This window comes from Rhincodon typus, chromosome 12, assembly GCF_021869965.1.
Source record: "Rhincodon typus isolate 14 chromosome 12, sRhiTyp1.1, whole genome shotgun sequence".
NCBI lineage: Eukaryota > Metazoa > Chordata > Chondrichthyes > Orectolobiformes > Rhincodontidae > Rhincodon > Rhincodon typus.
The window spans coordinates 48,877,025-48,889,731 of NC_063343.1; the positions used below are offsets into that span (position 1 = coordinate 48,877,025).

The following is a 12,707-nucleotide window of genomic DNA, read 5'->3' on the forward strand; positions in this document are numbered from 1 at the left end:
GAAAATTTTCTGAAGGGTCCAGACCCGAAACGTCAGCTTTCCTGCTCCTCTGATGCTGCCTGCCTTGCTGTGTTCATTCAGCTCCACATCTTGTTATCTCAGACTCCAGCATCGGCAGTTCCTACTGTCCCTGATTTGTTTAATCTATCCTCATAACATAACTTCTGAAATCTAAGTATCTTCTTTGTAAGCCTGTATTGAACTCCCTTCAAGGCCAAAATATCCTTCCTAAGGAGTGGTGCCCAGATCTGCTCACAGTACTCCAAGTGGAGTCTATCTAGGGTTTTGTTCAGCTGCAGTGTAACATCTGCAAGCTTATATTCCAGCTCTTCAGATCGGAAGGCCAGCATTCCATTAGCCTCCTTGACTATTTTCTGCACCTGTTCATGGTATTTTAAAGAAGAATGCACCTGAACTCCCAAATCTCATTGGACATCCATTATTTTTAACTTTGTGTCTTCTAAAAAATACCCTGATCTATAGTTTTCTGGTCAGAAATGGATAACGTCACACTTGCTTATATCAAAATCTATCAGCCACAGCTCTGCCATTCATCCAATCTATCAATATCCTGTTGTAATTTTATGCTGTCATCAACACTGTCTACAATGCTGCCTGATTTTGTGTAGATGTTGTTTTAATCGTTTTGATTTATTAAATTAGGCTTTGCTACATTCATTTCTCCTCAACTCTTAAGTGTAATTTTCTTGGCTGACAGAGCAGGGAAGTGGCCTACCAAGGTCATTTCTTCTCTGGCATGAGCACCTCTCCCTTCCTTCAAAATTTTCCTTCTTGCCTTGTCTTCTCTGTATCTTGGCACAATTACTACTGGAACCAGCTACTTGCTATGTGGGGACACAGAGTTAAACTCATTTTTTACAAACTGTGATGGTTTTAATGAGGGTGCCATAAAAAGAAATTGCAAGAAATGTTCAACATGCAGTGTTTTCATGAAAATGATTTGCCATATCATCTATGTGAAACAGACTTCATGATCACATTACTTATGCATGAAATCATCAGAATTACAATGACGCATTTCTGGCTTATTTCCCTGTCTGAATAAATAAAGGTTTGTCAAACATTTCTTTGTGGTGACAGTGTGCTTTCTTAGCAACAACTTGAGAGTTAGATAGTGCTGATGATTCATTTGGGAGTATAGGCATGGAAAAGTAATATGGCTAGACTTGGAATATATCTGAGTTAACAACCACAGTCAGTACTGATGCATTCCAGTCTTTATGATTATTTTCCCATTAATGATAATTTACTACTTTGACAATTTTACTGACTCCTTCAAGTGAGGAGACATTGCAAGATATTTAGCATTCCATATATAAATAGATTTTGATATACAAAATGGTTGGAAAAAAATTAAAAAAGAGATCTATCTGAATTATATTTATTGGTAAAGTAATTTGCTTTTATGATGATTAAGTCAGTGAATTCCACTTTTCAAATAAACATAATACAATAAAACTGACAGTGTACCTGGTTCCTCTTTCAGTTTGGAAGAAGGACCAAGTTGACTGATTTAGGCTATACAAGGTGTAAAGCTGGATGAACACAGCAGGCCAAGCAGCAGCAGAGGAGCAGGAAGGCTGACGTTTCGGGCCTCGACCCTTCTTCAGACTGATTTAGGCTTGTTGAATATGGCTTTATATAGGAAGATGACTATTTGATCCATGACATCTGTGCTAGCATTTTGAAAGAACTATTCAGTTAGTCTGAAACCCCTGCATTTTTACAATAATCCATACTGTTTGGACAAACAGTCCTATTTTAGTTGACCATTCTGGTAGGTAATGAAAATTATTATATCATGCATAGACCATATGTGCTCTCTTACTGTCGGTCATCATTATTTGATAGTCTATAGAATGCACCTATAGTGTAAAGGTCTCTATTGTTTCTCAGCTCTCACCAAATAAATTCTTTCCTTGAGTCCTGTAGGATATCCGGTCTTTCCAGAACGAAAATATATTCCTTATTTAACTCTGCTACTGCACCTTCTTTCTTTCCTTTCTTATACTTCTTGGTACCTTGTATCCAGAAGGATTTTGTACCTAGGTCTGCTGTTTATTTTGAGCTAGATATCTATTATTATCATGATATCATATTTCCAGGGAAAAAATATGAAGCTGCAGCTTGCCAATCAAATATAGCATATCATGCATTCACATACATTCATAGGAAACCCAATTTAGGTCTTGTTGTGTTCTGTCTTACTTTATCCAATGCTTTACTATTGCTAACTGTTGTGGTCCTCATGATGGGTTAAAACCTCCACAATGGCAACACAAAGACAGCTTGCAAGGGCATTGATACCAGTTCAATGTCGATGTAACCCATCCATCCTGTACAGGTTCCACCTTTCCTAGAATGATTCCCAATGCCCAAGGAATCTGAAGTCCTCCTTCCTACTTCAGCTGTGCATTCATCTTCTTGACACTCCTTTTTTGTACTCTTTAGTATGTGGCACAGTAAGTAACATTGAGTTTACTACCTTCTCAGGCTGTTTGCTAGTTTCTTGTGTAGATCCTATTTTCTGCCTGAAAGGTCACATCCTTCTTTCTACATATGTAGTTTGTAGCAACATCAACCATAATTGCTAGATAGTTACCCCATCCTCCCTTCAGAATGATCTGCAAGCATTCAATAAAACATTTGGTCCAGGAACCAGAAGGGCAACGTGTAATACCGGATTTATGTCTGTCACCACAGAATTGCTTATTTGTTACCTGAACTATAGCATTCCTTATTGATATTAATTTTCTAGTCTTCCTTCTGCTTTTTTTCCAGTTGAGTTAGCGGTAATACTGTGATATTGGCTGTGTCTGTACTCCCAAAAAAAGCATTATTCTCAACCGTGTTACTAACTAGAGTAGGATGCTGTCAGGGAGTTGTTACATTAAGAGCCTGGGCCTCTTTGACTGCCTAGTGTCGCTCATTTCTATTCTACCTGCAAACTCTTAAGTTTAGTGTTAGCACATCCAGTGACTTCTTATCCACATAGCCCTCAACCTCATGGATACACCAAAGTGATGGCAGCTGTCAGAATCCTGAGCTCAAGCACCTCCAGATGTCGATACTTCCTGTATCTCCATTTGTCTAAGTTCTCAAGATATGAGGAGCATTCAGGAGTTTTCATTCATTACAGATGTGTATTCCACACAATCAAAACTACCAGCCAAAACTAATTTTTTTTTAAACTAAACAAACTTAACAAATATGAACAAAAAAAGTTTTGGAAGACTTTTTAAAAAATAAATCACCAGTCAGCACCCTCCCTTGGTGGATGATGGATTAGAATTTGTTAAAAACTATACTCCTTAATGCTTATACTCACTCTGCTCTGCCGTTCAGAGTGAGGCCATTTTTCCTACTATGTTTTCAACTAACAGTTGCCAAGGTATTTATAGACTGGTTGATGTTATCATCTAAACCAAGGAGGACAGCATTGATACACAGATAAGAGAAATGTTCCCAACTTCTGTCAGAAAAGGCACATTATGACCTGGTCAGTTTGCTATGCTTTCTAATCATATCCAGCTGTTTAGCATCAAATAAGATTAGGAGATTATCAAATTTCTTCCCCATTACCTACATGTAAGTATTTGAAGCATGAAATAATGATATTTTTTGTTAAGCACCAACGTTCTTAACAATTCCTGAGGTAAAACTAATTAGGTGTTCATGCAGATCATTCAGTGTGTTTCATGCACTGTATGTGATTTCCTGAGGAAATTAAGTACTCACGTTTCTTCACCAGATTGAATACTGTCATTATTCATGCTCTTTTGCTGAAGCTGCAGCAAAAAAAAGCATAAGATCCTTTAATGTCTTGGACAGGCAGATGAGGACTGATTTAATTAACAATCACATCTATCTTAGAAAAATATCATATCTGCATCTTATTAATTTACTTTGAAAACATATTTCAATAAGATTGCACTCTTAAGTTGTCTGCATTATTATGAGAGCCATCAGAGTACATGCCAGTGAGTTGAAGGGTTTTTTCATAATTCCTCGAGACCTCAGTGTGAAATTTAATAGCTTGTAGGAATCTCATGAATATTTCAAATTCTCTGTCAAAGAAATTTCAAAGAAATAATTTCAAAGAAATTATATGCCACCCGTTTAGGCCAAGTGACCTGTACATTATTGACTTTTGACTAACCAAAGTCTACAACCTTCTTTAACATCTCAGGATATTCTATTTTATGTGTTTGCACTGAGTCCCAAGTAGAACCATGTTTCTATGTCTGTTAAGTTGTGATGAGTTATGACCCGAAGAATAAAGTGCAGCTACTTGTCTCTTCTGCAGAGATGGGAAATTTCATTCCTCTTCAAAGGGAAAGCACATTCTATTGATCTTAACATGAATAATGGAAATCATTCACATATTTATTGGTACTGAAGCAAAATAATGTACTTGCTGGAAATCTGAAATAAAGAGTAGAAAAGGCTGCAAACATTTAGTATGGCAGGCAGCGTCTGTGGACAAAAACATTGCAGGTCAATGATAATTCTTTTTTTTTCTCCACAATGCTTCTTGGCCTTCTACATACTTTTCCCATTTACAGTTATTACTTTAGTTTTCCATTACCTGTGGTATGTTGATTTTGAATTAGTGCACAATTTATTGGCACTGTTCTTTCAGGAATGCCACCTTGAAGTTTTACTCTTCTCACCAGTCGGATTTCAGTTTGTCTCTTCTAGAATCATAGAATTCCTACAGCGTGGAAGCAGGCCATTTGGTCCATCAAGTCCACGCTGACCCTTTGAAGACCACACCCCCAACACTATCCTTGTAACTCCACATTTCCCATTGCTAATCCACCTAGCCTGCGCATCCCTGGAATACTACAGACAATTTAGCATGGTCAATCCGCCTTGCCTGCACATCTTTGGACTGTGGGAAGAAACCAGAGCACGCGGAAGAAACCCATGCAGACAATGGGGACAATGTGCAAACTCCACATACAGTTGCCCAAGGGTAGAATTGAACCCAGATCCCTGGTGCTGTGAGGCTAACCACTGAGCCACCGTGCTACCCTACCTTCTATCTTGTTCATCTTGGTTACTTTCTAGTTCCAATCTCATATTTGATCAAGTATCTTTAGAAAAAGCCTCTACATTCACATCCACTTCCTTAGCATTTGTTCCCACCTCCACCTGTTCCATGTGGATCCAACTATATTTCCACCCTTCACAGCCACCCATGATTACAAACATCTTCCAGACATGTAGAATTCCTCACTTTGCTGTTCTCGCTACATTCCCAAATCTTAATGCCATGTATTGCCCAGTGCATACTCTCAACCTCTCTTGTAAATGGCACTGACTCACTCTATTTCAAAACTGTCTTAATTTCATTTCATCCATCATCTCATGTGGAGCTTTAACACTTCTTTTCCTTTTAGGTGTAAAGGATTGCAGGATTCAACAACTCATAGATACTAACACCCCTTTGTATGTCTTTTACTTCACTTTCCTCAGAGCCCATCTTTTTGAATATCTTTCTCTTTTCAAGTATTCATAGACCCTTCTGACCTTCCCCTCTCTGACTCTGGATTATCTCTCCTCAGCAAAGGCCCTATCTTTATGTCCACCTCAATAAATTTTACATTTGTCAGGATGATGAGGCCATCTTTCATTGACTCTGCTTTTGCATCCACTTCTTTGGTGCGGAGACTTTCCCTAACACAGCAAAATCTTTTACCCATCTCCAAAATACTCCATGTACCTCTACCACTCCTTAGTCTCTTAACATCTCCAGATCTTTTCATCAAGAACTGTGCTGTGGCATTGGCATAACATCAGTTTCTATGTTCCCCTCACTCAACCTAATTCTGACAAAGGCCAATCTGAAATGATAACTCCCTTTCTAGTTCACAAATTTTGTTTGATCTGTTGAGTTCTTTTCAGTGTTATGTGTTCTTAATTACAGATTTAATGACATTGAACACCTTTGCTGGAGTTCTCATAGCTCATCAAAGATAGCTGCAAGTTAAAATGATTATTTTGCTTCACATGATATAACATCAAATTCCACTCTAATCGTATCACATTTGGGAATAATGGTGGGCAGAGGATTCCAGTATGGCATGTTCTATAGTTTTTTGCAATCAAATCCAAATTTGACATAAGGGCCTAAAGGAGGCCTTGCACCCTCAATTTGCATGTACAATGAGTCTAATATCAGTTTGAGGAGCAGACTTCAGATACATACTGATAACTCCTAATCAATATGGCAGACAGTGTTGAATGGTGATTTTCAAGCCACCTCTAAAACAGGCAAAGGGGAATCCAATGTTGTAGCCCACAGTGTATGTTTACTAAATTATTTGTGGAAAAAAAAAATTTTCTATCTATTAAAAGTGTAGTGTTCTTGGATAAAGAAAAATAAAACAAAACTGGCATACAGTGCCCTTACGGTCAAAACGGCTGATTATAAAAAATGTAAAGTTGCTGCCACCCATGAGGCTAAAACACAATACTCTTTAATCAAGGGAATGAGAGACGGATGATGCTATGATAGCTTCATGAATGATGTAATGGCATCATGTTTGTAAAAATAAGCTCTTGCTTCTCTCAGCACACAAAACATAACCAGTTCACTGAGAGTTAGCAATGGTTTTCATGGTTATAACCACAACTGGGTTGAAAATATATTTATGGCTCATGATTTTTTTCTTTGATTAAATACCTGAATTAATTATTCAACAGTCTGTATGGTATAAAGATTTACCGACTGTCTTAGCTTTATCTGCAGTTTATAATAATCTAACACAATTCAAGCATAACTTTTCTTGGCATAAATCTGTATTAATCATGATTGGGCTGCAAGCACAGCACATGTCAACTTTATTTTGCTTGAACTTGTATAGAGAATAGTTCAGTTTTATGTGATTTTTAGACATAAGTTCATCATTAATGCTTTAACTGTGTACTGACTATAACATAACACAATTCATAAACCATCATCAGAATGAGAATTATGTTATGGACCAGACCAGGCCTCCTCAAAATATATTAAGAAGATAGCCTAGACCCTGATCTCCGCTTATTTTAAAGGCAAGTGCCAGGCATTCGGATGTAATTCAATTGATCAAACTACCAGATTTGAAGCAAAACATGCTTTATTCATACTCTATGGTTAAAATGCAATAAATTTAAAAAAAAATCAGTGTAGCTGCAACTCTATTGGAAAACTTAACAGAATAATAGATTATTTTACTACTAAACAGTAACCGTTCCAATATAGTAACATACCATAAACACCCGCTTGACAGAAGGCAAATTCAGAAAAACAGATTGTCTTACATGCAATTCCAGCAGCAGGAAGAGAACCCCAACTTTTAGTTGTAACTGAGAGATGTAAAAACAGTTTCCACTTCTTCAAGACCCCAATAGCAACTGAAAACTAGAACTAAAAATCCTGGTTCTGTGAAAGCTTGACCACCCATTCAGGTGCTTCTATTGTTCTAACTTAAAAACAAAACCCTAAAGGCCTCACAAACTATTTACACTAGTGGCTCTGCATAGACTGCTCAGTGCCTCTATCTTAAAACCTCTCTTAAAAAAGAACAAAATGCAGCTCTTAAATCCATAGTATCATCAAATTATTTCCAAGAAGAATGTATTTCTGCAAGAAGCCACAGTCCACAAGAGACCATAGTCATCCCTCTCAATCAGAGAAATGATTAGGCCTGTATTGTTTAAGGGTAACTCCTCCATAAGCATTGGGTAAATTGAGGAGGGAGGCCTTTAACAATTACCACAGCTGGTACTTGGACTGAAACTACCCTGTTGGCTTTAACATGCACCACACTCTAGTCACCTAGCTAACTGATTCCTAACATCAAAACACAGAGTATTTGCCTGTTAAGGAGGAAGAATGCCAGTGAAAAGAATGATAATGCATAAGCCCGATGAGGTTCATTGAAAAGTCCATGGGAATTAAAAATTAACTTCCGTTTACGTACACATATTGGTACAAATTTGTAATGACTGGATGATTTTCCTTGTGAGAGGAAGGCCTTGTTCCAAGCCAGCTATATGATTGGATGACAGTTACTCACACATAAGTCATGTCTACAGGGGACAGATCTGGTCAACTAACAACCAGCCTATATCTGGGACAGTGGCTTGAATAAAGAGACCTCTGAGGGCCATGGAAGGGAAATGAAACAGTTGACAGGATAACAGGTACACATCTATGTGATGAACTGCCATGGTCAGAAAATGCAAGTAAAGAATTTGTTACACATCCCTCATTTCCCTTCTTGAACTGGGGCAGTCCATTTGGTGAAGATACTTCTTTATTGCTGCTGGAAAGAGATTTTCATCATTTTAATACCACAAGAGTAAAGGAACATCAATATTCCTAAGATAGGGTACGTCTTGGGGGATAATTTGTAGGTCCTGGTGTTCCCATGGGTCTGCTGACCTTGGCTTTCTTGTTGGTAGGGTTTTAAATGTCCATCAAAGGAGCCATGGTGAGTTACTGCAGTGCATCTTGTATACATTGCACACTACTGCCAGTGTGTGTCGGCAGTGGAAGGAACGAATGTTGATTTTAGTGAATAGTTGCCAACCAATGAAGCATTTTTGACTTGGACGGTATGGAGCTTCCTCAGTGTAGTTGGAGCTACACTCATCCAGCTAAGTGGAGAATATTCCATCATACTCCTGACTTGTGTCCTATACGTGGTGAACAGGCCAAGGGGAGACACGAGGCAAATTACTCACTTCAGAATTTCAAGTCACTGACCTACTATTGTAGCTGTAGCATTACTGGTCCAGTTCAGATTTTAGTCAATAGTAACCCTTGAGGATGTTGTTAATGAGCTAGTCAGTGATGATAATGTCATGGAATGTCAAGGGCAGGTAGACAGATTCTCTTGTTGGAGACAGTCATAGTCTGATGTTTGTGTAGTGTGAATGTTACTTCAGTCTGTTTCAAAATCTGAGGTGTTGTGATTGGTCTTGAACGTTATGCAACCACCATCAAATATCCCCATTCTAACATTATGATGGAAGGAAGGACATTGCTGAAGAATTTGAGAATAATTTTAGTTTGGACATTACCTTGAGAAACTTCACACCAATGTCCTGAGACTGAGATCATTGTTCTCTGATCATCACAATCACATTCCTTAATGCTAAATATGACTCCAATAAGTGCAGAATTTTCCCTCTGATTTCTGTTAACTCCAGTTTTACTAGGGGTCTTTGATGCCATACTTGGTCCAGTGTTGCCTTGATGTTAAGAGCAGCTACTTTCAGCTAACCTCTGGAGCTCAGTTCTTGTGTCCGTGTGTGGAGCAAGGCTGTAATGGGTTCAGGAACTGAGTGTCTCTTGTGAAACTCAAATTGAGCTTCAGTGAGCAGGTTATTGCTGAGCAAGTGCAACTCAACAATAGCTACCACCACCTTGCTGATAATCAAGAGAAGGCTGATCGGTTGGGAATTGATGGGCTAGACTTATGCTGATGTTTTTTTTGGAGAAAACATGCCTGGAAAATTTTTGACATTATTGGGCAGAAGCCAGTATTGTAGCTGTACTGAAACAGCTTGACCAAGGGTGCGGTTGTTTCTGGAGTAAAATTCTTCAGTACTATTGTCAGAATGTTGTCAGGCTTTAAAATCTTTGTCATATCCAACAGGTTCAAAATATATATCTTTAAAGACCTCAATTGCTAGTCTGTGTTTTTGATATTTTCTTAATTGCTAGTCTGTGTTTTTGATATTTGGGCACTTATTATTAGTTTGTAAGTGCCTTTCTTTCATTTTACTAACACATTTATTTGGTAATGCAGTCACATAGTAACAACACTTCTGTGTTTGTTTTGATATAGGAGGTGTTTGGACTCGTACAGAAATAGAATGAAAAGAATTTATCAACATCTTCAACAATTATTATCCCTTCATTAAACTTAAAGTCATAACACTCAAGGAGAGTATCCATTTCCTCGGCACCACAGAATTTAAATTGCCATAAGATGCCAAACATAATTTAGCAAAAAAATTTTTTTCCAAAGTAACTGACACATCTACACACAAAAAGCCATCACCCAAAAATGCCTTCCATGGACTGGTGAGTTTACAGCTAATGTGTTTCCAGCACATATACACAAACCTGAAAGATTTCAGTGGGCAGTTACCTTAGGTTTTAATTTCGGATTTGATTTTAACAATTAGCATACTGTTCATGATGAGGGCAACCATGATACTTTTCCACATGTGGTAGTTCTTGAACTTATGCAGCCTTACTGTGAGAGAGAGTCCCAATTCATTTGCAAGGAATTGATCACCTCATTGATTTTATGTTTTCCTGCCTCTTATTTAGCTGACTATTCCTTTGACTGGTTTAAACAGATTCTCGCCATTTTGCAGCATTCCTTTGTCCACCATCCCCTGCTGGCTCCCTCACATCACCTTTCCCACTCATCCTCTCCACCACAATGCAATCTCCCTCCCCTCTGCTTGCAACCTTCCTGCCTCTACCCTTTGTACGTCTTGCCTGTAAAACTCACCTGCTGCAGCCTCCCTCTCCCTGCTCTTGTTATCTCCCTCTGCACCAGTCTTGCAGCCTAACTCCAACCACAAATGTGAAGCTTCCCTTTACCACACCTTGCAGTCTTTGCTTTCAACTCTTGTAGCTCTCCATTTGCAGCTTTCCTCCCCCCTATCCATCCCCATGCATATCTTCATTCATCCATGGGTGTACCCAGACCATAGCAAAGATGGAGGCATGCGTTTTCCTCAAGGTGGATAGTGGAAGTCAGGAAAATTCAATCTCAAGAATTACCAGCTCCAGAGGTGTGAATATTACTGCTGGGGTGGGTGTTGGCTGAATTTGGGCCAACCAATCCCAGAAAAAAAAATTGGCCACAACCACATGACCTGATGTCTGTAGAGATGGGCTTTTTATAAGGCTTTTCCCGATACTGTGGGGCTTAATCACAGCTGCAATTAAAACAGAATGGCTATCAGCCCCCGCACACAAGCTCCCCATGCTCTATCCATGCCCCATTGTACCCCAAAACAGAAATCCCACTTTGGTTCCTGATGCCCCCTTGGCAAGTTATGTACTTAACATGCCCACTATAGGCATACATAAAACTGAGCCTGGTGAAAATACATAAGAGAATTACTTGCATGGTAAATAGTGGAAGCAGCATATAATCGACAGAGCTAAATGATCCCACATTATCCAATGTGTAAAACCAGTGAACTCTATAGTGGCATTTGTTTGTGTGAAAAGTAAAGCTCTTAAAGAAGTGATTCATTCATAACTCTTTACAACGCTAAAATAAAACCCCTTTCTACTGCAGGCAAGAAAAGCATCAATTATCCAAACTCTTTTAAGTTTCAAGACCTGAAGGGTAAGGCTCTTGAAACCAGTTAACCTTTTGTAAACAAATATTGTGAAAGTGATGAAGATCAAAGGCCCAGAGCTGTCAATTAAGCACAGCTCAACCTTTGTAATGGTTGCCTGGCTTCTGGGTCAAGCTTCATTATGCATGTTTGGTTGAGAGCTGAAACATTATAGCGTTAAAGCAGCTGTTTGGGGTGGGGGAATATGTTGCACGGGGTGGGGTGGGAGGGGTGGACAAGGATTTTTGGAATTCCCTTTCAAAACCTTTCATCTTTAAGTTGCCATGAAAGCAGGTCTGGCTCCAGAATAAGCATGTCAGAGTGTGAGCGTCACTGGCTAAACCAGAATTATTGTCCATCCCCAGTTGATCGAAAGGTTGAGATTGGGGAAGGGCAGTTTGGAAACCAGGTGGAGGGAGATAAGTTCTTGCAGAAGATATCAGAGACTTTAATAGGGGTGAAGGTCACTAGGGAGGCAGGCTTGAGGGTGAGAATACTGTGGAAGATCAGGGGCCCTGAGGTGTAGGGAGAAGCCTGGTGGTGTTGAGGGGGATTTTTGAGAGCTGGGTGGGAGGAGAGGATGGTGTCATAGAGGTGTATATCAGAGATTTGTGGACTCAGACAGAAGTGGACTCTTCTGCCAAGATCAGAAACTTGAAGTTGGGAGAGCAGGTGCCTGTGAGGGGAATTGCTGGTCTATGGTGAGCACGGAGTAAGGTTGGAAGCAAGGAGGTATGTTTGAAGAAATCCAAGGCCTCATGAGAGGGGGAAATATGAAGCTTTGTGTGGGAGGAGGAGGGTGAGTGAGGCATGAAGTAATCAGAAGCCTTGTTGAGGAAGGATGGAGGAGCACTATATAGGGAAGTTTCTGTAAGCTATTATACTGGTTCAAAGAGAGAGATGGGAAGGCACTCACCTCCAAGATCCACTAACTCCTCACTTGGATATTGCTGGCATGTATTCTGAAGTGTAGAAAATGTTATTTTCTACATTGTGCGGAATGGTATGAAAATAAGTTGAAATTGTGTGAGGGTAACTTTAAGATATTGCTCGATTAATTCATGTATTGCTTGTCAAATAAATAAACTAAATCATTTATAATTAATGTAGTCACACCAAAATATTCATTAAATTGTCTGTTGAAACATTTGCCAAGTGAAGGGGGATTACACTTATTTGCTTTTAACAACAAGGAGTTGCATTTTTTTGATTCGAATACACATTATTGTGGGACTAGATACTGGCAGTAAAGGTATACTCCTGAATTATTTAGTTGTCTTTTCATTGTGGCGGTATTGACAGATATCAAAAGTACAGTT

At 39.0% G+C, this 12,707-nt stretch overlaps 1 protein-coding gene across 3 annotated transcripts in view; it reads right to left on the reverse strand.

Annotated features, from left to right (window-relative positions):
* The window catches only part of LOC109918582 (sorbin and SH3 domain-containing protein 2-like), a 101,642-nt gene that overhangs the window by 6,637 nt on the left and 82,298 nt on the right, over window positions 1-12,707 (reverse strand). For all 3 annotated transcript variants that reach the window (XM_048604040.1, XM_048604039.1, XM_048604038.1), the window contains one exon: window positions 3,760-3,809. In XM_048604040.1, the coding sequence (XP_048459997.1) occupies window positions 3,760-3,809 (50 nt within the window). The remainder of the gene's footprint in view (window positions 1-3,759; window positions 3,810-12,707) is intronic.